This window comes from Silurus meridionalis, chromosome 18 (genome assembly GCF_014805685.1).
Source record: "Silurus meridionalis isolate SWU-2019-XX chromosome 18, ASM1480568v1, whole genome shotgun sequence".
In the NCBI taxonomy this organism is placed as follows: Eukaryota; Metazoa; Chordata; class Actinopteri; order Siluriformes; family Siluridae; genus Silurus; species Silurus meridionalis.
The window spans coordinates 12,222,087-12,242,891 of record NC_060901.1 but is presented as its reverse complement, the minus strand read 5'-3'; the positions used below and the strand labels follow the sequence as shown (position 1 = coordinate 12,242,891).

General features: G+C 37.9%; 1 protein-coding gene across 3 annotated transcripts in view; it reads left to right on the top strand.

Annotated features, from left to right (window-relative positions):
• tafa5a (TAFA chemokine like family member 5a) overlaps positions 1 to 20,805 on the top strand; it is a 123,298-nt gene that overhangs the window by 90,451 nt on the left and 12,042 nt on the right. For all 3 annotated transcript variants that reach the window (XM_046874426.1, XM_046874425.1, XM_046874427.1), the window contains one exon: positions 14,147 to 14,274. In XM_046874426.1, coding sequence (XP_046730382.1) covers positions 14,147 to 14,274 — 128 coding nt within the window. The remainder of the gene's footprint in view (positions 1 to 14,146; positions 14,275 to 20,805) is intronic.

The window sequence follows — 20,805 nt, the reverse complement described above, 5'->3', positions numbered from 1 at the left end:
CTCAGCATCTGGGAGCTATAAATATACATTTTATGGAGCAGATGAAGCTTTCTTAGACCTTGGGCGAATTGAGTTGTGAGTCAAATGTCATGTCAGGGGAGCAGCAGAGGTCTTGTTCAGGTGTTGAGTCATACGCTGATACTTTGCTTAACAGGAAATGGCGTTGATTCTCTTGTTTAAGATTCACTCATTACACTGGCCCTTCTTGGAAACCAGAAGAGGGGTGTATTTTGCATCTGATATAACCTGGTCCTAGCTCTCTGTCGTTATATATGTTTTGCTAATCTTAATTTCTAGATAATTGTCTACACAGCCCCTTCCAGTCTCTTATAAATGGGCAGACCTGATAATAATTATCCAGCCCAAGTCTACCTTTTATTTTTTTAAACCTATAATACAGCCCAATTTGACCAACCATAGCTTCTCTGTACTGACAACCAGTAGTGGAACATCTCCTGGTTGACCGACCAGCAGCCACTGGCTGTTTTCACCTCTTTATCATGCATTATGCTACTATTCTTATGGCATCAGCATGATTTATAAAGATTTACTTGAGTGAAAGTAGATATACTAGGTAAAAAAGGACTCCAGTAAAAGTAAAAATGCTCCCTTTAAACTTTAACTTGTGTAAAATTACAAAAGTATTTGTCTTCAAATATACTTAAGTATCAAAAGTATTATGATTTATAGCGCCTAAAATGTCTTATTATAATTTTTGTCACAAGACTCTTTGTATAATCAACTCAGTTTATGTTAAAAGACTCTAATGTTACTCTTAGCACACCAATCTATTAATAGAATGATATTAATAAGTCAAACACTGATTGATATTTAGAACAATTATCATGAGCCTAAAGCCTTCTTTTTAACTACTTAAAAAAAATACTGGCAAATAACGCCACAGGTGTTGTATCAAGTTACAGCCAGGAGTTTCTTCCATCATTTATTACTTTCATAATGTTCTGCTTGATGTTAAACTGATGAACTGTATGTTTGTGCTACAGCAAGTAGATACCACCAAGTGGCAATCAAAAGAAGTTTAAAACAAAATCCGCTCATAGACAAAAAGGAACGAATGATATTGCAAAATGTAGTTAAGTAAAAAGATATTTGACTTTAAAATTTAGTAAAGTCTCCCCAAATGGAAATACATCAGTAAAGTAGAGATGCGTAAAAAAGCTAGTGTACTTAAGTAATTACTTTTAATTACATTGACATTACATTGTTACTGTCCACCACTGGTAGCCACACATGCTTTGTTACACCAGTGATTATCCAAACAAGGTAAAACAAAGTTTATTTAAGTTAATTCTTTCCAGGAGAGAATACCAGAAAGTGGCTATTTTCCATCCACTAGAGCTTCATAAGTTTTACAGTAAAAAAACCCCAAAACAATTAAAGGTATCCAAGTTATCCAAGAATATTCTCACAGTTAACACTTAACACTGTCTTAACAAATACATGCTAATTGTACTTCTGCTGGAGTGTGGTTTCCATGCCATGTATTGGTGTGTATCTGTTGTCAGGGTAACTGAGGAGCAAGCTTGCATAATTGGGAGCCAGGGCAAAGGGCCCGAAGTCACTAGAGAATTCTACACATGGCTTTTCTTGTGGGCGTCACCCATGTGATGGCCTCTTTTTCCCTAGGATCTAACAGAACAATGTGAAGGCCAATGCAGAGGATTCCATTGAGTAAATGAGTCAGTGTTTGTTTCTATGCTTGAATCTGAACCAGGGGGGGATTTGGCATCAGTCCTGGCTCTTGTGTTGGATGCATAGTGTTGGCGAGCGAAACAATGTGCTCTAAAAAGACAAGACCCCGCATAGTGGAGAGAAGTTAGTCGACATGCACACAACTATTTTAGTTTTCTTTTGTCAATGGAATGAGAATTTTGGCCTTTCGACTTTGAGCTGCTGAGAATTTGAGTAACTGCGTCAGGGCTCTGAGGTGCTACAGCTGAATTTATTTTTGTGACATAGATAGAAAAAAGTTTAAGAGAAAGTTGGAGAAAGTGAGGAGGCCAAATGAGGTAGAAAGAAAGCAAAGGATATAGAGAATAAAGAAAAATTACAAACAGGCAGGCAGGTGACCCGTGGTGCCGTTGCTCAGCAAGCGCTTGAGTTACCTTTGGATTTGTCAAGGGATAGTGTGGCAAGAGGCCATAATCCACCTGCCATTTGCCTCTGACAGAAACACTGCTCCCTACTTAAACACAGAGTGCCATTGGAGCAGAACAGCTAGCCTTATTCCGCTCTCTTGCATACATTCCAGTGTCCACCCTCTAGAGAAGCTGGGAGGCAGAAAGCAGGAGAAAGAAAAATTGTCCATCACCTCCATCTCTCCAGGAAGGGCCTCGGCGGAGCAACGATTGATTGGTTCATTTTGGTTGGAAAAGTGGATCCCTGAAAACGAGTTTCCTCAGACTCCAGTGACAGATGAGCTATTGATTAGTTGTTTACAATCTGAGGGTGCACTGCCCTGACAGTGCATGATAGAGCTCATAATGGTGTGTCCCACAGGTGCTCTGTGGTGTGTTAGGGTTAAACTTCAAGGTCTATGGATGTACAATTAGGGTGGAAAGCACATTCCACCTGACCCCAGCACTCTGAAATGGCACGTAGTGGAAAATCAAACGAATATGTAAAAGAGACCTATAAATCTAGGGTTAAGAGTCGCTTTTTTGGTCAGATCAGTGTTAATTTGACCCAGCCTAATGATTGAGATCATCATCAGAGAGTGGACTACTCCCAGGTGACCTGCTGGTATCATTTTTCTATCGATTGATTTTTAATCTGGGCTTGTCTGATCAGTGAAGCAGGGAGTTAAGAGAGTTTTTTTTCTTAAGCTCGTATCAGCCAGCCATGCTCTGGGCATGGTTGCAGTAACCTTTACTATTGATTTGAGCAGATTCCCTTAAATGTCAGGTTCAAACTCCAGGTCACATGGTTATCAGCAGACATTAGCCGGCTTGCTTAACACTAAGCCCTTCAGATTCCTTGGTGCCACCGATAATTATGAAATGTCATCTTTGTATGCGGGGCCTATCCAATTAAGGTTATTAGCATTTGATGGTGCGCCATGACCCTACCTTGCTTGAGATGTATTAATCAAGGCGCTCTAATGTGTCATGCTGCTGCTCCTGCCTGTTATCATTCACTGACATTACAAAGAGTTTGCTCATCAAAGTCAAATCAGCCATGACATGAGTTTATTTTATTCTTTAATTCACATTTACCGCTTTCTTCTCTTTTTGTGCATAAATCCTTTGAATGCAAAAGGCTAACTGAAAGAACTGAAAGAAGTGATTTGATGTTAGGTCACGTTATCAGAGAAGGAAAATTTGATAGAGCACAAGAGCTTAGTAAAGCCCCACTCTAAATACATAAATAATGCTTACTTTCCCTCTCACTCTTCTCCTTCCACAGGCATGTGCACTGTTCATTTATTGTCTCAATAAAGCCTGTCTGCAGGTCTCTGCGACGGTCATCAGTCACAGAACGTCTTAACTGGGTCAAGACCGCAGGGGCCCATGAGATCGCTTCTGCCTGTTCTCTGTCTTCAAAGCATCAGCTACAGCTGGCTCTCTGCTATCGTTTAACACCTCCGAGAACAGTGCAGGAGAATCTGTAGCATGCATCAGAATGTGTCCAAGCCCTAAGTTGAACAATGAAAAAATAGTGCAGTAAAAGACAAAAAATCTACAAATATAGATCATTATGTACAGGACAGTGGGTTGCATTGGCGCTCCACACCAGCAGGGTCCTCTATTCTGAACTCAAGTCATTGGCATTGTGGAGCTGCCTATGTTTTTAATGTGGGTTTTCCTGTTTTTTTCTACCTCCCGCAAACATGCTTGTAGTGGCCTTAGGGGTGAATGAGTGCATGGATATATGTGCTGTCATCCTATACAGGGGGTATTGTTGTCTTACAGTATGTCTCACATGTTTTTGGCATTAATTCAGGATCCACCAATAGGATCCTAATAGCAGTAAAGCAGCAACTGAAGATGAAGGGTTAATCAGTTGAAGTAAACTTGCGCATAATTTTATCTGAACACAATATTTGGCAGTGAACCTAATTTAGAAAAAAAATGTTATCTAAAAATGTTAATTTATCCAAGAGACAATTTTTAAATGAAGAGCAAGATTTTTAATAATATAGAAATCTTCAACACCATTTGCCTCTTGATCAAATAATAATTGGGATCTTTTCTACTTTGCAAATTAAACACAAGTTGTAATGTATTGTACTTTGTAACAATATTATTACTGTTCTTAGCAAAGTACTTGGATCACATTTCATTACACAGAAGATTGGTACCAATATAGTACTGTCTGATTTTACACAAAGAATTTCAGTAAGCCCATACCCCAGCCATTAGGATTGCACAAGCCAGTGCACGCTTAGTGCCGGTCCCAAGCCTATTTTTTTTTTTGGGAGGGTTATGTTGAAAGGGCATCCAGCATAAAACATGCGCCAAATCAAATATGCGGATCACGAAAGAGAAATTTATACCGGATCTGTCGAGGCCCAGGTTACCAACGACCACCACATCTATTGTTAGCCAACAGGGTAGCTGTGGAAATTGGGCTACTGTTGGCCAAAGGAGGAAAAGGAGAGGAGGAATACATCTACAGAGACAGCAGGGAAAGTAGAAGTGGAAGAGAGTGGGGTTTTGGGTTGGTACTTTAAATGTTGAAACTATGACTGGTAAAGGGAGAGAGATAGCTGATATGATGGAGAGGAGAAAGGTAGATATGTTGTGTGTTCAGGAGACCAAGTGGAAAGGGAGTAAATCCAGGAACATTGAAGGTGTAGGGGTGATCCTGAAGAAAGACTACAGTAAGAGTGTAGTAGAGGTGAAGAGAGTTTCTTACAGGGTGATGAATGTGAAACTGGAAGTCAAAGGGGTGATGATAAATGTCATCAGTGCTTATGCTCCGCAAGTGGGTTGTGAGATGGAGGAAAAAGAAAAATTCTGGAGTTAGATGAAGTAGTGGAGAGTGTAGCTAGGAATGAATGAGATTGGGGCAGATTTCAATGGCCATGTAGGTGAAGGGAACATACTTGAGTACAAGGAGTACAAGGAGATGGAGCATCAGGTGAAAAGGGATGTGGCTAAAGAAAAGGTTAAAGGCATATAAGGAGCTCTATAAGAAGTTTGACACTAAGGAAGGAGAAAAGAAAATTTATGTGAGCAACAGTATGGTTTCATGTTGAGAAAGAACACTACAGACCAAATATTTGCTTTGAGGATGTTGATGGAGAAGTATAGAGAAGGTCAGAAGGAGTTGCATTGTGTGTTTGTGGATTTAGAGAAAGTGTAGGACAGGGTGCTGAGAAAGGAGTTGTGGGATTGTATGAGGAAGTCTGGTGTGTCAAAGAAGTATGTGAGGGTGGTGCAGGACATGTATGAGGACAGTGGGACAGCAGTCAAGTGTGCAGTAGTAACGAAAGACTGGTTCAAGGTGGAGGTTGGATTGCAACAAGGATTGGCTCTAAGCCCTTTCCTGTTTGCAGCGGTGATGAATGTTTGCAGTGGTGAAGGTTGAAGGACGAGGTCAGACAGGAGTCTCCATGGACTATGATGTTTGCGGATGATATTGTTATTTGTAGTAAGAGTAAGGAGCAGGTTTAGAAGATCCTGGAGAGGTGGAGGTACGTGCTGGAGAGAAGGGGAATGAAAGTCAGTAGGAGTCAGACAGAGTACATGGGTATGAATAAGAGAGAGGGCAGTGGCGTGTATATGGGGTATCTTGGTAAACATGTGATATATCGGTAGGAGAATGCTGAGGATGAAGCCGCCAGGAAGGAGGAAAAAAGGAAGGCCAAGGAGGTTTATGGATGTGTGAGTGAAGACATGCAGGTAGTTGGTTTGAAAGATGCAGATGTTGAGGACAGAGTAGTATGGAGACAGATGAGTCGCTGTGGCGAACCCTAACGGGAGCAGCCTAAAGAAGAAGAATTTCAGTAAGCCCATATTTTTGATATACTATGTGAGGATGAATCATGTAGGAGGAGTTAGCACAGGAATGAACTGGCTAATTCACAGCTGTATCTAATTAAGTTTTTAACCCAATGTGTCACGTCTCAAGAGCCTGTGCATGCAAATCTGTGTAATCATAAGAAAGAGTTTTTGCCTACTCACAGTGTTTACCCAAGGAAAAAAGTACCATATGGTAGATCTGGCAACAGATTTTATTAATAATATTATGTAATATACAAAATATGAGTGTTTGCTTAAAAAGATTGCCTTTTCTTAGCCTGCAAACTTGTGGTTAGGATTTTAAACAGAAGTCATAGGAAGTCCATGAAGTGTTTAAATTCCTTTCAGAAAATGTCAAGGAAGACATTTATTTGTGCTTCATCTTGGTCAGGGTTACAGTGAATCTAAAGCCTAGCATGTGAAACTGCATGTTAAGCTGGAATACACTCTAAATGGAGTGGCAGTCTGTCTTAGGACACAATACTACAAAAAGTCACACAAGTCCACGAGTGCATTGACAAGACAAAAAATATGCCATCAATTCTCAATTTTCTCTATCCATACTTCTATACTACTATAAATTTCACATTTTTTAAACAGGGCAAAAAGAGGAGGTTTCAAAACCTTTATGAATCAATGTGCTATTTAATAACAATGTGTTATTTGCTTAATCAGGCTAATTAAAGTAATAGATTTTTGAGAATCAGGAGGCGAGCAGAAGAAACCCATGTAGGTAGAACATGACACAACACAAAATAATGTGAATAAGTCGGATACAGTATATTTAATTTCATTAAATTTTTTATTATCTTATTTATATTATAGTAATAATTATAAGAAAATGTTTTTTTTTTGTAGATTTCGATGCATTTCCTTCTATTTAATATACGTCCTATTACCTTTCAGTGAAGTAAGCTCTAACAGCCTGTACAGGACACTATCCCATGTAATACTGTATGTAATTGAGTCAGGATGTTTGATTATTCTAGTATATGCACTGTGTGCAGTTTCAGCAGTTCGCCAGTAAAAGTCCAAGGGCAGCTGTGCAGCTGTATTGCCCCCACAGACTCCGGTTATTAAATGATCTCTGTCAGCATGGCTCATGTTCTAGCTGACATTTCCACTGCTGGTTTACAGCGTCTCCCGGCTGCAGAGGTAAGAAATGTCAGCGCACATCTGTGAGTCCGTGATATCACTCAGAGCTGGGGCCAAGCGCACCAAGGCCTGGTGGGAACTCGCGGCCCCACCGAGAGCATCACAGCCAGACGGAGTCTCCACAAACAAACACCAGCATGCCAAATGCTGCTGCCAATTAGGGCTCGGCCTGGCATTTAACAAAAGGCTGCGAGGATAAATGCTTTATCCCTCAGAGCAGGGGGCGGTTTCCATGATTAAACTCGAAGTGATTGACAGCAATTAGGCTAGATTTATTAGTGTAAAGTTTAGTTTGGTTTTTACACAAATAATGTTGTATGTGACAACACAACAGATGAAGTCACTGAGCAACAGCATAGTAAATACCAAAGTGTTATTTTGCATGGTCTTTGGAATGGCAGATTATGTCACAAGAAATTAGCTTTGTTTTTATTTTTTATTTTTTGTGAAGCCAAATCTTTTTTAAAGGTTGCAAACAGCATTTGGAGCGCAGCTTCATCAATGCAGCCAGAGCAGAATAATCAGATGAGAAACATGCAGTGGAGTGTAAGGATCTGGGATACTGCTTACTGAGTAATTATGCAGTCTGAGGTGGAGTTGATATCTATTTTAGTTCCTATGGTGCTTCTCTTGTCTCTCCAGGTGAGGGTCTCTGACACGTGCTGCTCTCCAACTCGGGAACATGACTAATTGGGCCGCATTCTGTCCTTTAAGAAACATGAAAGACGACGCTGTTCGACTGGGCCGCATATTATTTATTAAATTTATTGTCCTGTGGTTAAAGCTTTGTTTTTTTGGGGGTTTTTTTTTGTGAGGTGTACATGTGTGTAGGGGGTATTTCATGCTGCAGTGCTTAGAACCAGGACAGAAAAGGCAGCAAAAAATGAAATGAAAATGCAAAAGTAGTTTGGGGGCAGGGGGCCACCGGTAATGCCTGGTCGTGTTGGAAAAGATCCGTGTGAAATTAAGACACACTGAATTTTCTTAAAAGGCTCTTTGAGCTGTCATTAGGTGGTGGAGGCGCTGCTGAGAATGTTAATGGTGTGTGTGTGGGGGGGGTGGTTACTGTGTCTTACACACACTGGCCATTGCATCCCCCTTTTTCAGTGTCAAGCTGTACTGCCAACTCGACTTGCGGGAAGGAACACTTCTTAAATGTAGATATGAAGATGAGACATTTAACGTGCTTATGAGAATTTAATTACGAAAGAGTGCAGGCTGACATTTAAAAAAATAAAATAAAATTCCTGTTGCCAGAGTGGCACTCGACGTTTGACAAAAGGATGCTGATGCTAAACAAAAATGCTAAAGAAAAACCTTACGATCCGGGTGCTGATTCCGTCATCCTTCAGAGCAGAGATTGTGAATATTGTGAACATGAACAGAATGCCGATGCAGCACTTTACCAGATCAGATGCATTATTAGATAAACAGCCGTGATCAGATATGGCCTGTAGAGTTGAGCTCACGCACTCTGTATCCTGACAGGCCTGTGCTTTCCACTGCATTAGGTTGGATTTATAACTCAGGGTTGCAGGCTGTTGACATGAGCAAGATATAGCATTTGGATGAGATAGTGTCCCGCACAGAGTGTAATGACGTTATTCCTTGTCCTATCATGGCCAGATGAACAGTGTGCTCAAGTCCTGTCCGGATACGAATTATGTCCAGGTTGTTTTTATTTCACTATGGCTTCAGATCTCACCGCTCATGCAACTAGGACGTGACTGGATACTCAAACAGCTGCCTTCATAAGCTCTGTCATGACGGTATTGGTTAAAATGTTCTCGCAGAGGATCAAATTAGCTGGCCGTTGCATGCCGTTGATTTATAACATCTGAGAAATGTCTGGGGTTTCTAGAGTGTAGGTGCCCTCCACTTGTTTTATGGTCAATTGGATGAATAATTGGGGCTAACAGGCTATCAAAATCCAATTCACACACAGAAACACTCAGGGAGGACATATTATCTAATTAAATGGATCACTCCTCGTTTCTTTATCACTCTTCTTCGTGTGCTAATTCAGCAGTCATACAAATGAGGAGAACTGATGGCTTCATCAACAGGAAATAGAGAACGAAATGTGGTTAGATGCTTCTGTCCTAAGTATTGCTTCAATACATGCACCACACGTTTACTATCAAAATGCATGAACTTAAAATACGTTTTCAGGATTATGTGATTAATTTTTTTATCTTTTTGGATCCTGATTTTATCACATCTGTATTATTTTATGTCCCGCCATGTTAAATGTTTATTCTGGGATTCATGGGATTGTGTAAAATTGATTTATCTGGCTTTGGTTTGTGGTCAAGGCTGGGTGAGTGTGTGCGTGCGTGTACGTGTGTGTGTGTGTTGGTTAATTGCATGCTTTTGGGAGCAGCAGTGTCTCAGTGTGAAGAGAACATTAAAGAGGAATTTCATAGATTTTTTATTTACATAAAAAAAACGGACCACTCTTGAGAATTGTTCCACACCAGCCACAGAAAACAGGAGCTCAAAATGTTTATAGCCTGTAAAATCACTTCTACATTAAGTTATTTAAGGGGGTCTAATGCTACTTCAAGCATTCTGAGTTATTTACACTGTTAGAGTTTGATTCTCCTGTTAAACATGGCCAAAATAATAAAAAAAAAAGCACTGCACACAGCAACCAGAGCAAGAGCAAGGCACTCCCACCACCATGCTTCATTAGGTTACAGAGATCATCGGTAGTCCTGCACAGGGTTTGCTCGAGATAAATGTTTCCAAAGAAGTGTGGTTTTGGATGTGAGAAAAGAACAAAGAAGAACTTTGTTCAGTACTTACCAAAAAGACACATCCTGCTGTAGACGTTGTTGCTGCTGTTGTTCTCAATTTCCGACTCCGATTCTCTATCATATATGTATGGCTGTATCTGATTGTTAGCCATAGTTCATTTAAGTCAATAGAGTTTGTTCCTGTTTTGTTTATAGCGATGTCACACTTTGCAGACGATCGCTGACCGAAAGCTGCTCATTGCTTTTTTACCTCCGCCCACAGCACGCCTCCAAGAGCTTGGTGAAGATTCCCAAACCCAAAACCATGAGTTGTTGCAGAGTTAGAGCAAAGACCAGGTCAAGACAGAAATGGTTATTAGTATCATTATATTTTTCATATACCTATTACCTACTGTCACTTTTTATTGTGTAAAAAAGCAAAGTGTAAAGACATTGTTTAGTTGTATCTGAAGGAGTATCAGAAATGGAATGTACAGATGAACAGAAGAAGTGATTGAGAGTGGGAGAGAAAGAGCGAGACAGTGTGAGAAAGACTGACCCTGATGGTACAGAAGCAGACAAAAAGTGTTGGTGGTGGTGCAGCAAATGTCCTCCCATGCAGGCCAAATTTAAATGTATATTTGTATCCACATTTGCCAATTCACAGTCCTAATATTTGAGGACTTGGCATGTCTGAAGATGAGCAGGTGACTGCGTGGGAGTTTATTCTTTTATGAGAAATTTTCAAATGTGAATAGAAAACTCAGAAATAAAAAGACTACTTAAATATTGTGTTAAAGTCTTTCTATTTGCGATAAAACAAGAGGCTAAAATGAGAGATAAACTGATTTTAGATAGACAGACAGATAGACAGACAGACAGACAGACAGACAGACAGACAGACAGACAGACAGATAGATAGATAGATAGATAGATAGATAGATAGATAGATAGATAGATAGATAGATAGATAGATAGATAGATAGATAGATAGAAAATATTCATAAAATAGAACATTGGAGATACAAGACTTCTTTCAGTATTAGCTAGACACATTTAATCTCCAAAAGTTTGTGGACACCTGTATCCTATACACATTAATTTTGGCACTTTTTATTGCCATTTTCCTGGTGGCATGTTGCAGCTGAGGGATATCAAATAATGCCACAAAATTATATTAAGAAGAAAGCACAGTGTCAATAAAGAAGTCATTTCCAGACATTTAATGGACACGAAGAATGTGATGTCCTGATAAAAAAAAAAACATCCGAAGTGGTTGTTCAACAAACAACTTTTCCTGTAAAGATTGTTTATTAAATGTTTATTTTTGTTCCTACTGTATTTTGTTCACCTACCAATTCATACCTATAAGCCAACTTTATATTGTAATATGAACAATATTACAAACAGGAATATTTATAATAAAAATAAAAAGTATATCAACTAGCTGCTCATGCACTATCTCAGTGTAGTGTTACACAATCGAAAGAAATCGCTATCTGCCCTCTTTCTCATACACAAACTCACAGATGACCACAACTGTTTAGCATTACTCTGATTGACAGGGAAGAGAGGGTATGCCATAACTTCTTGGCAGTATGACCTTGCTCAACATCAGTAGATTTCTCTTAGAAAGAAGACCCTAAGACAACAATCCTTCATTGTCAGAAATCTTTTTCCTTTGGAAATGCACTAAAGACTAGCAAGACAACATATCCAGATGTATCGATCAATTAATCTTGATTAATGTTTTTTTTTTTTTTGTCCATCAGTATGTTTAAACTATAAGTCTAACCTGTAATTTACTTTTGCATATAGACATCTATTCAAGTCAGTTATTAACATATCAGACTTCACATTCTTCAGTTGTGGTAAGGATATGGTAGATTACATTAGAGTGCATATCCTGTGATGAATATTAATAGCTTCTAATTTGTGCAAATCTGTTGTCTATATGCATTGACACGTCAGTAGTCATAGATAAGGTAAATATGTATGGTGATGAGGTGTAGGGAATCCAGGGCTTGTGCTTGTATATTTTCATGTACATTTTTGAAAACCTGACCTCATTTACCCATTCTCATTGAGCAAATTATATAGCTTCTTCTTATCTTTTTATTTGTCGAAATCCCAATCCTAGTTTCTCTCATGGGCTCATTTTGTAAATGGAGGATCATAGAGGTGATGCTTTTGCAATTCTAGCAGCTTCATTACTGTGATGGCTGATTATTAAATTCTCATATTAGACACAATTGTTAAGACCTTGCCATCACCCTGTCACCCCACAACCCCATCTCTTGTCCTCTTGAGCCAGCAGAAATTCACCAGATAATTTTCATTTATCTTTATCTGCAGTAACGTATCTTCTTGTGTGCTGCGGAATTCGCATAAAACATCGACTTAAGAAATTGATGATGCTGAGAGGCTTTTAGAGAAGCCTCTGATTGAGGCTAATAAGACATTTAAAATAACATGGCTTCTTACTTTGCTATTAGAATGCTGGCAGTTATTGGATTTAAGGGTCAGCACATTAACTTGCTATCTGTGATGATCTGAAAAATGTATGTTCGAGAGATTTCTGTCTTCGGAGACATTAGCTCGATGAAATATATTGTTTTGCTATGGTACAAAGGGAAACCAAGAAGAGTGAAAGAGATGAAAGTGTTACAAAAATGACACATTGGAGAAAATATATATTATATACAGTGAATATTCTGTACCAAGAGCAACAAATTTATATTTCATTTCACTATAAATACAGCTTGTTGTCACTGTGATGCAGCATTTACTAAAAAACTATTCTTATGTGACAAACAATTGTACCTGCAAAATTCATCATTTTAATTTTTGCAGTTTTTTGGGTCGTTGTCATGTAAACGAGCGTTTATTTACTGTAAGTTGCTCCTATCAGTTTCCTTCAAAGAATTGCTGTTTACTGAATGTTATTTGTTCTTCAGACATCTTAAGACATTTTTTCCTTTGTGATTTTGATGATTAACTGAAGCTTTTGCTTTGTATCTGTGTGATTTTATGCAGTGTATCTGCTACCACATGATTGGCTGATTAGATACTGTAACTGCATGAATGGTTAGAAGTATTAATATAGGCCTTGGGTGCACATTGAAAATAAAGAAATCAGGCCCTGAATAATTTTTTATCGATTCATCGCAGGTAACTGCTTTATCCTGGTCAGGCCAATGGCACACACACATTCATAGCTAGAAGCAGATTTGTTAGTCAATCCACCTACTGCTGCGTGAGACAGCAAAGCCTTCTTTTTAAAAGGCATTATTGTTTATAATAAAAGCGGGAAAAGAGAAATAAAACGCTACTGAAATGGAACACTACGTTTTGCAGAAAATCAGCAGAGAGAAAATGTTTGCTACCAGAAAATGTTTTCGAGTTCAAGAGCTGCTCATTTATTTTTAATTAGCGAAATCACCAGTGTACAACCTGTTGCCTGGGTAATGCAGGACTTGCTAAATTAGTGCTCTCTGGTGCATGCGTGTTAACAATTATATCTGCACAATGTGCTTCATTTTAGAATAATTAAAATAAAGAACATTTACATATCTAAAATAAAAAATATAACAGTTCTTTAGGGATCGAATATAAAAGAATATAAAACAAAATACAAAATGTACTTAAATCACAATTGATTGAGACACATTAAAAGATTAAATTGCAAATTTTTTTTTTTCTGCTGTTTCGGTTTATGTCAAATTGCATCATAAAAATGAGCTTGAATTATTGTGCATATAGTATATAGCAAATCCAGTTAATAAACACCAACCAGAGACATTTGGGGATGTCCATTGTTGGACCGGCTTGGCTTATAAAAAGGCATTTTAATTAGGACCAGTTGTCTTTACTATGTCCTCAGAAAAAAACAAAAAAAAACATCCAATCTGGGTAAAAGCTAGACATCACATGCCTTCCATGTCCTTTAAATGTCTTTGTGCTCACTGGGAATGTCTTCTTCGTTGTCATTGTGCTTCCTACATGACATTCTGGGGTGCATTAGATGGAACAAGAAAGCGAGAAGGCTTGCAGCCAAGCCTTGTCACGCGAATACGCTACAGTTCACCAAACGTGATCAATGTTAACAGCCGATATTGTGTGTTCCTGCTGCCATGCTCAGCATACAGCTTAGTGTGAGCAATTTTTCATTTCAGACAAAATGAATATGACTGGCTCAATATACTGTGTGTGCATGCATGCATGTGCCTGTATGGTTGATAACCTCCCTCTCGTCTTGCTCCACAGCCCGTATCGTGAAGACCAAGCAGTGGTGTGACATGCTGCCATGTTTGGACGATGAAGGCTGTGACCTTTTGGTAAATAGATCAGGCTGGACTTGCACACAGCCCGGTGGCCGGGTCAAAACTACCACGGTGAGTTTCCTCCATTACACCTCTTTTCTCTATAGTTAGTTTTTTCTGAACATCATTGCATTGCTGTGAAAGTTCCTACCAGATATTCAACTAATATAATAGACTGATGCATACAACATAATTAAATTCATTTCAACCCTCGAGAATATAGGTTTTTAATTATAATACACGTTAATGTTTATTAAGTAACATGCTAGCCAAATTACCAACATGACCAAAAAATGTGCACAAAGCAAAGACCATGCAACTGTGAGCGATACTCACAGTTGCTCACAGAGTTAAATACAACACACTAATGCAAAAAAAAAACCCTTAACAGCCAAACTCGCAGAAAACAGATGTTAATTAGGGGTGCTTGTTTGCAATACCACAGAACGAGTGTGAGTTATCATCGCTACGTGTGACATATCGTATGCTGGGGGCTCATGGGTAATGTAGTCTATTGTTGATTGTAACAGAACCATAACAGTTGCAAGTCAAGTCAAGTAGGCTTTATTGTCATTTCAACCATATACAGGGTCAATACACAGTGAAATGTAATATTGTTTCTAATTTACTACATCAAACAGCATAAATTCTGATATTTTTTAAATTATAAAGACTGGTTATTTAAAATAAAATTACGTCCCGATAAACAAAAAACGCGATAAACTGACGCCACAGTAAAAATGCTATTTTATGTATACAGTACTTTATTAACATTAAAGCGCACCCATATATAAGCCGCACCCACTGAATTTTACAAATATTTTTATTTTTAACATAAATAAGTCGCACCTGTCTATAAGTCATAATGTCTAAACTAATGTACTTTACACAGGTTTTAACGAAAGACACGTTACACACGGTGTAACGGGTGAAATATGTTGCGTTTCCTTTAGGAGCATAGCGGTATTTTGGGAATAGCATACCAGAAGCGAGCTCTCCCTTAACCCAGACTCAACGCTTTACAGCGGCTTGTATCTAAACAGTAGCCGACCAAGAAAGTCATTGTTCACTGTCTTCCTCCTTCCTTTCACAACTATTTCTCTCGGGAGTTTATCTTTTGGCATCGTCGTGCGTTTTAATATTACCCGATGGAAGTTTTTTCTCCCGATGCCGTGCAGCTCAGAACACAGGTGAGGTGCGTTTTTTCGTTTCCGTTCGGAAATTTCATTGGTCTAATGTTATGGGGTTCAGTTTGTTGGCTTGAAGTTTGTGAAACCGGGAAAAACACAGGAAAAATCCATAAATTAGCTGCTTCGTTGTTTAAGCAGCGGGGTTCAAAACGTGGGAAAAAAGTAGCGGCTTTTAGTCCGAAAAATACGGTAATAATTTTATTTTTATTTAAAAAATTTCATCATAAAACTCCATAAAAACAATTGCCTAAAATTGTTTTGGTCTATCATGCTATCCGTGAGAGACCGGGAAAATCAGCTTAACAAATTAGTTACGTGGCAAATGCAATTCCACGATAAACCAGGGGCTCAAGTTTCGAACCACGGTAAAGCGGGTGATTACTGTATTGGGACACCTGAATTTTCCAGCCATAAGTGATTCTGTTACCAAAACGCCAGAAGCACACAGTTGTAAAGGTTGTGTATGGATGCAGTAGAATTAAATTTCCCCTTCACTTGAACAAGGAGCCGCAAACATGTTCCAGCATGACAATGCTTCTGTGCACAAAGCCTGCTCCATGAAGATATGGATTACATGGGTTAAAGTGGAAGATCTTGAGTGTTGTGCTATGGAGCTCTGACCCTCAACCCTATTGAACACATTTGGGGTGAATTGCAATGCTGACGGCATCCCAGGCCTCCTCACCTACATCAGTGTCTGATTTTACTAAAACCCTTGTAGCACAAATCTCCACAAGCACACTCCAAAATCTAGGAGAACATCTTTCCAGAAGAGTGGATGTTATTAAAACAGCAAATGTGGGATAAATGTGGAACTGGATGCCCAAACAACACATACAAACCTTGTGGTTTGGGTGTCCACAAACTTTTATTCATATAGTGTATTTACTAATTTCTGACATTATTCACAATAACCATGTTTTTTAAATGTCGTTTTGTTTTGCTTTAATAATATAAAATAAATACATTGAACAAGATAAAGTTGATGTATTTTTTGTTCATTTAATTTAGAATTTAAGTTGTTTTAATATGTATGATAAATTCAAAATGACACAATATAGATTTCACATTGGTTAGTATTAAGTGATATAATAATATGAAATCAATGAGAATGATAAAGAGAAAAAAAACTTTAGATTTCCTGATCCTACAACAGCATCTTATTGCATCCCCACATATGGTCAAGTATGCCTTTTCAAAAGCATACTTAATGAACTCCAAGACTTGTCTCTGCAAGTATAGAACTGCTGAAATTTCTTTGCTTAGTAACACTGAGCTTGGACTTTTCTTGTAATGAGCTGTAATTGCACGAGACCACTCAACATTAATGATGGGAGCAGATGGATGATCACGGATGGAATGTTTACGAGTAGAAGTGTGAAAGAGGAATAGCGAGAGAGGTGAAGCTTCTACAGCTCCTGTCTGTACTGTCATCTGCAATTAAAAACTTTAATTTGTGCTCATTCGTTCTGCACTGCTCATTTGCATCTTCTCCAGTCTTTTAATGTCAGGCAGTGAACTTTACCAAACTGAGGGGCTTCACGGGCTTAGCCATCAAATGTGCTGGCTACTTGTTTACCACTAGTTTTTTCACAGCACGAGAAAAGAAGAGGTGGACAGGAAGGCAGATCAAGATAGAGGCGGACAGGCAAATGTAAACAAGGAGGCGAAATTAACAAGATTTTATCCTATGACTGACAAGCAGTGTGAGTATGTACCATTATAAGTAAATGTGAGGTATTTATAGCAAAACTACAGCTATAGCAATATGGTGAGATTTTGTTATTTCTGGGTGTTGTGTGCCTTAAAAGAGGGTCAGGTTTCTTTAAAGAGGGTAAATATTTAATTTTGCATTGCTTTGAGAAAATGTTGAGGGTTAGGAAAGATCCTATTATCTGCACTCACAAAAATGGTCTTTTAATAGTGCACTCATGGATGAGACATTTCTAATATATATTTTATGTATAATTATTTTAAAGGTGTGCTAAAAACACATCCCTGTACTTGTCTGTTCATCCAACATTTATAAAGGCCCAGTTATATACAATTCTTTGCTTATGTAGTCTGGATATTTAACTAACATGATTGAATGTTATTAATATTTTCCTTATCGTGCATAATCCTGCAGTATCAATAATATAGCAACCCTAGCAGTTAACAGATTAAATTTGATTCATAAATGAGTAATTCATGGGTAAACATTTTTCATATTGGATATTCTATTTTAAAAATCAATAAAAATCTCGCTAGGCTCTGCTGTGATGAGCTGCTTTTAGCAACATAATTTACATAAATGCGTGTGATTGGCTAATGAGAGAGAATGTGCTACAAAATGTTTCATTTTTTGAAAACTGTAAGTTGCTGAGCTACGGTCAATTGTTCTATATGTTCATATATAGAATCGCTTTAACTAATCTTAAACATGACATCATATTATTATTGCTGTTGGAATCTCTTACATCTCGTACTGTATTTAAAAAATATATTTGAATAGCTTTTAGAGAGAGCACCTTGACTTTTCAGGCTGTGGTTCAGACACACTCTACAGAGCCAAATATAATGTGTTTTTTTCTTACATAATTCTAGCACTCTACTAGTGTTGTGTAACTAGAACTAAGGTAAACGCATTAGATTCAAATAGAGGAAGGATATTTTTCAAATGTATGATTTTCCTCACATTAGTGTAACTTAGGTTATACATTATTATTTACCATAATCTTAGATACAATTATTAAAATACAATTTAGCTTTTATTAGTTTGACTTTTCCCACCTAAATAATTTCATACTTCCCTTAGATACCCTGTTGGTCTCTTTGTGCACAGTTCTGCAATGCCATGCACTAGATGGAGGGTTCTTGGTTAATTTACCAAGTATTACCAAGCCTGCTTCCTTAGGGCCCTTTAGCAAGGCCCTTAACCCTCTGTGGTTTAGGGGTGCTGTAACATGGCTGACCCTGCACTCTGACTCCAGCTTCTTAACATCATTTGGATATTTGAAGAAAGAATTTCACTTTGCTGTAAAGTGTATGTGACAAATATGAAGCTTCCTTCTTTTTTTTTCTCAGAACACAGGGTGCGTTTGAGTCCCTAAAGTCGACATCCTCCTTCACCATGACAATGACTCATAGTCTACAAGAGGGCCTTATCTGAAACCATTGAATTGATAAGGATTATAGAGTATTTGTGTTAAAAGGGCTCCTGAGTGGTGCTACAGTCTTAAGTTCAGTTTCAGGAGTTTGTTATTTGAATCTCGAGTGCAACATCTATTTCTATCAAACTCGTAGTCACAACCCTGCAGAACTAGAGGTCAGAGAAAGCTTAATAAAATGTAAATGCTGACATATCTGTCTCTCTTGTTAATCATATTACTGTCAGCCATGTAACTTAAGATCATGTACAGAGAATAAGGCCATTAACATGTTCATTCTTTATTCTGGGGCTGAGGTATGTCTGAGTAACTGAAGTAGAATGAACGAGTGTGTAAGTGTGTATGTATAGTTTGTCCGGATATCTGTTCCTTGGCTCAGATCCATCCTAGATTCCCTTGTTTCTTTTGCTTGGGATAAATTGGAAACAGCTGCCAGCTAGGGAACATTACTGCCTCATCCATGCCAAGTTTTAATCGACAGGTTTGAGTAGGACAGGCTCAGGGATACTGCCGTAACAAGTGAGGTCTTTTAAAATGAGCTCAATTACATAACATTGCACCATGTTTTATAATGTAGATGATCTAAAACAAATACGTGTTGGTGTTATATATTATTATTTACAAAGTTAAGAGAAGAGTGCAATTTAGAAAAAGAGTCCTGAAAATTTTAACTACTGTTGAGAAAAATAATTTTGTTAGACTTTGCTGGATCTCATCTCTATTGTGTACAGAGAGAGAGAGAGAGAGAGAGAGAGAGGTGGAAAGAAAGAAAGAACAGAGGTGGAAGCTATTTTCAGCTAAATTACCATTCATTATAAATCCCAGGTGTAACTCGATGCTAGATAAGAATAAACACTCATTAAAATGATTTTGTTTGTGATTTGCTTCTCTATGGAGAACAAAGGCAGAACAGCTGAACTTCTTCTCCTCTAGTAGGGGTCATCAAGCTGGTGGAATGGTAGTCGAGATACAGACCCAGCAAAGCATTTCATTTGAGGCAAAAGAAGCACTGGTAGAAATGTCAAAGCAAAGACGATCAACAACAACACAAAAAAATCATCTATATGTTTCAGCAATTCTATTATTTATAAACCTGATTGGCCTCTGTAGAATATTTCCTTGTTCGGTTTATACAGTGATCTGCATTTATGCCGAGTATTCAACTGAAGTATCAAAGCAGAGGCTAGCAATTGAGGGAGATACATTAGTTTGAACAGATTTTTGTCCATTCTTTTTATTTATTTTATTTACCTGCTCTGGTCTGATGAGTCATCTGGCATTGAGGATTGTTAAAAAAATAAAAAATAAACAGCTATGACAAAACAGAATAGGCAAAGAGGTGAGTGTTTATTTCTCCATCCATCAAACTAATAGTTGAACATTAAAATGTCACTATTCAGCTATTCAGTAGTCACTTATCTGGATGTTTGGAATCAAAGAAATTTACCTACCTGGACTTTCACAAAGTCGGAGAACTAACACATACAGCTTAGTGTGTGGAACAATTCAGATAAAGTGTAGCATGAGCTGGAGACAGAAAAGGGTTTATGAATATAGTATTAGATTTGAGAATTGGAATGATAAAGAGTGTCTATGTGTGAGACAGAGAGAGAGAGAGAGAGAGAGAGAGAGCGCATTACCCTCTATTAGCATGAGGTCCATTTAACTTATTCAAGTCATTTCCAAATCAGAGCACTTCAGGAGAGCCTGTTCTTCTCCATGCCGCTCCTGAGAGGAGATGATGGTGAGAGGTTCTGATTTTCACACAGTGTTATCTTTGGAAATGGTAATTTTATCACATTTGACAGCCTGGCAGTAAAAAGCATGACTGAAAGAGCTCATGCACATAGAAAAGAACACTGACACAGAATGAGGTTTTGGCATTGTTTAGATGCATTCCAATCATTTTCAGAAAATCAATAGCGTTATAATTATCTTTGCAAGCATACATGTGTGGGTTTATTGATGAAAGGCAAATCAGCATAAAATGGCAAATAAAAATGAAATTCCTAAAATAATACTACAATATATTATATGTTTAAATAGGATTAACAGTATGAACCTTTTATTTATTATTTATTGTTTTATTTATAATTATATTTATATAATAAATGATTATTGGATTATCACATAATTACTAATTATATTATTCGTATACATTTTCAGAAGTTTCCACCGTAAGTATGATCAGTGGAAGGAATACGAATGAAAAATCTTTTGGACGAGTCAATATTACAGACTTGCTTAGCTTTACATAGTGATGT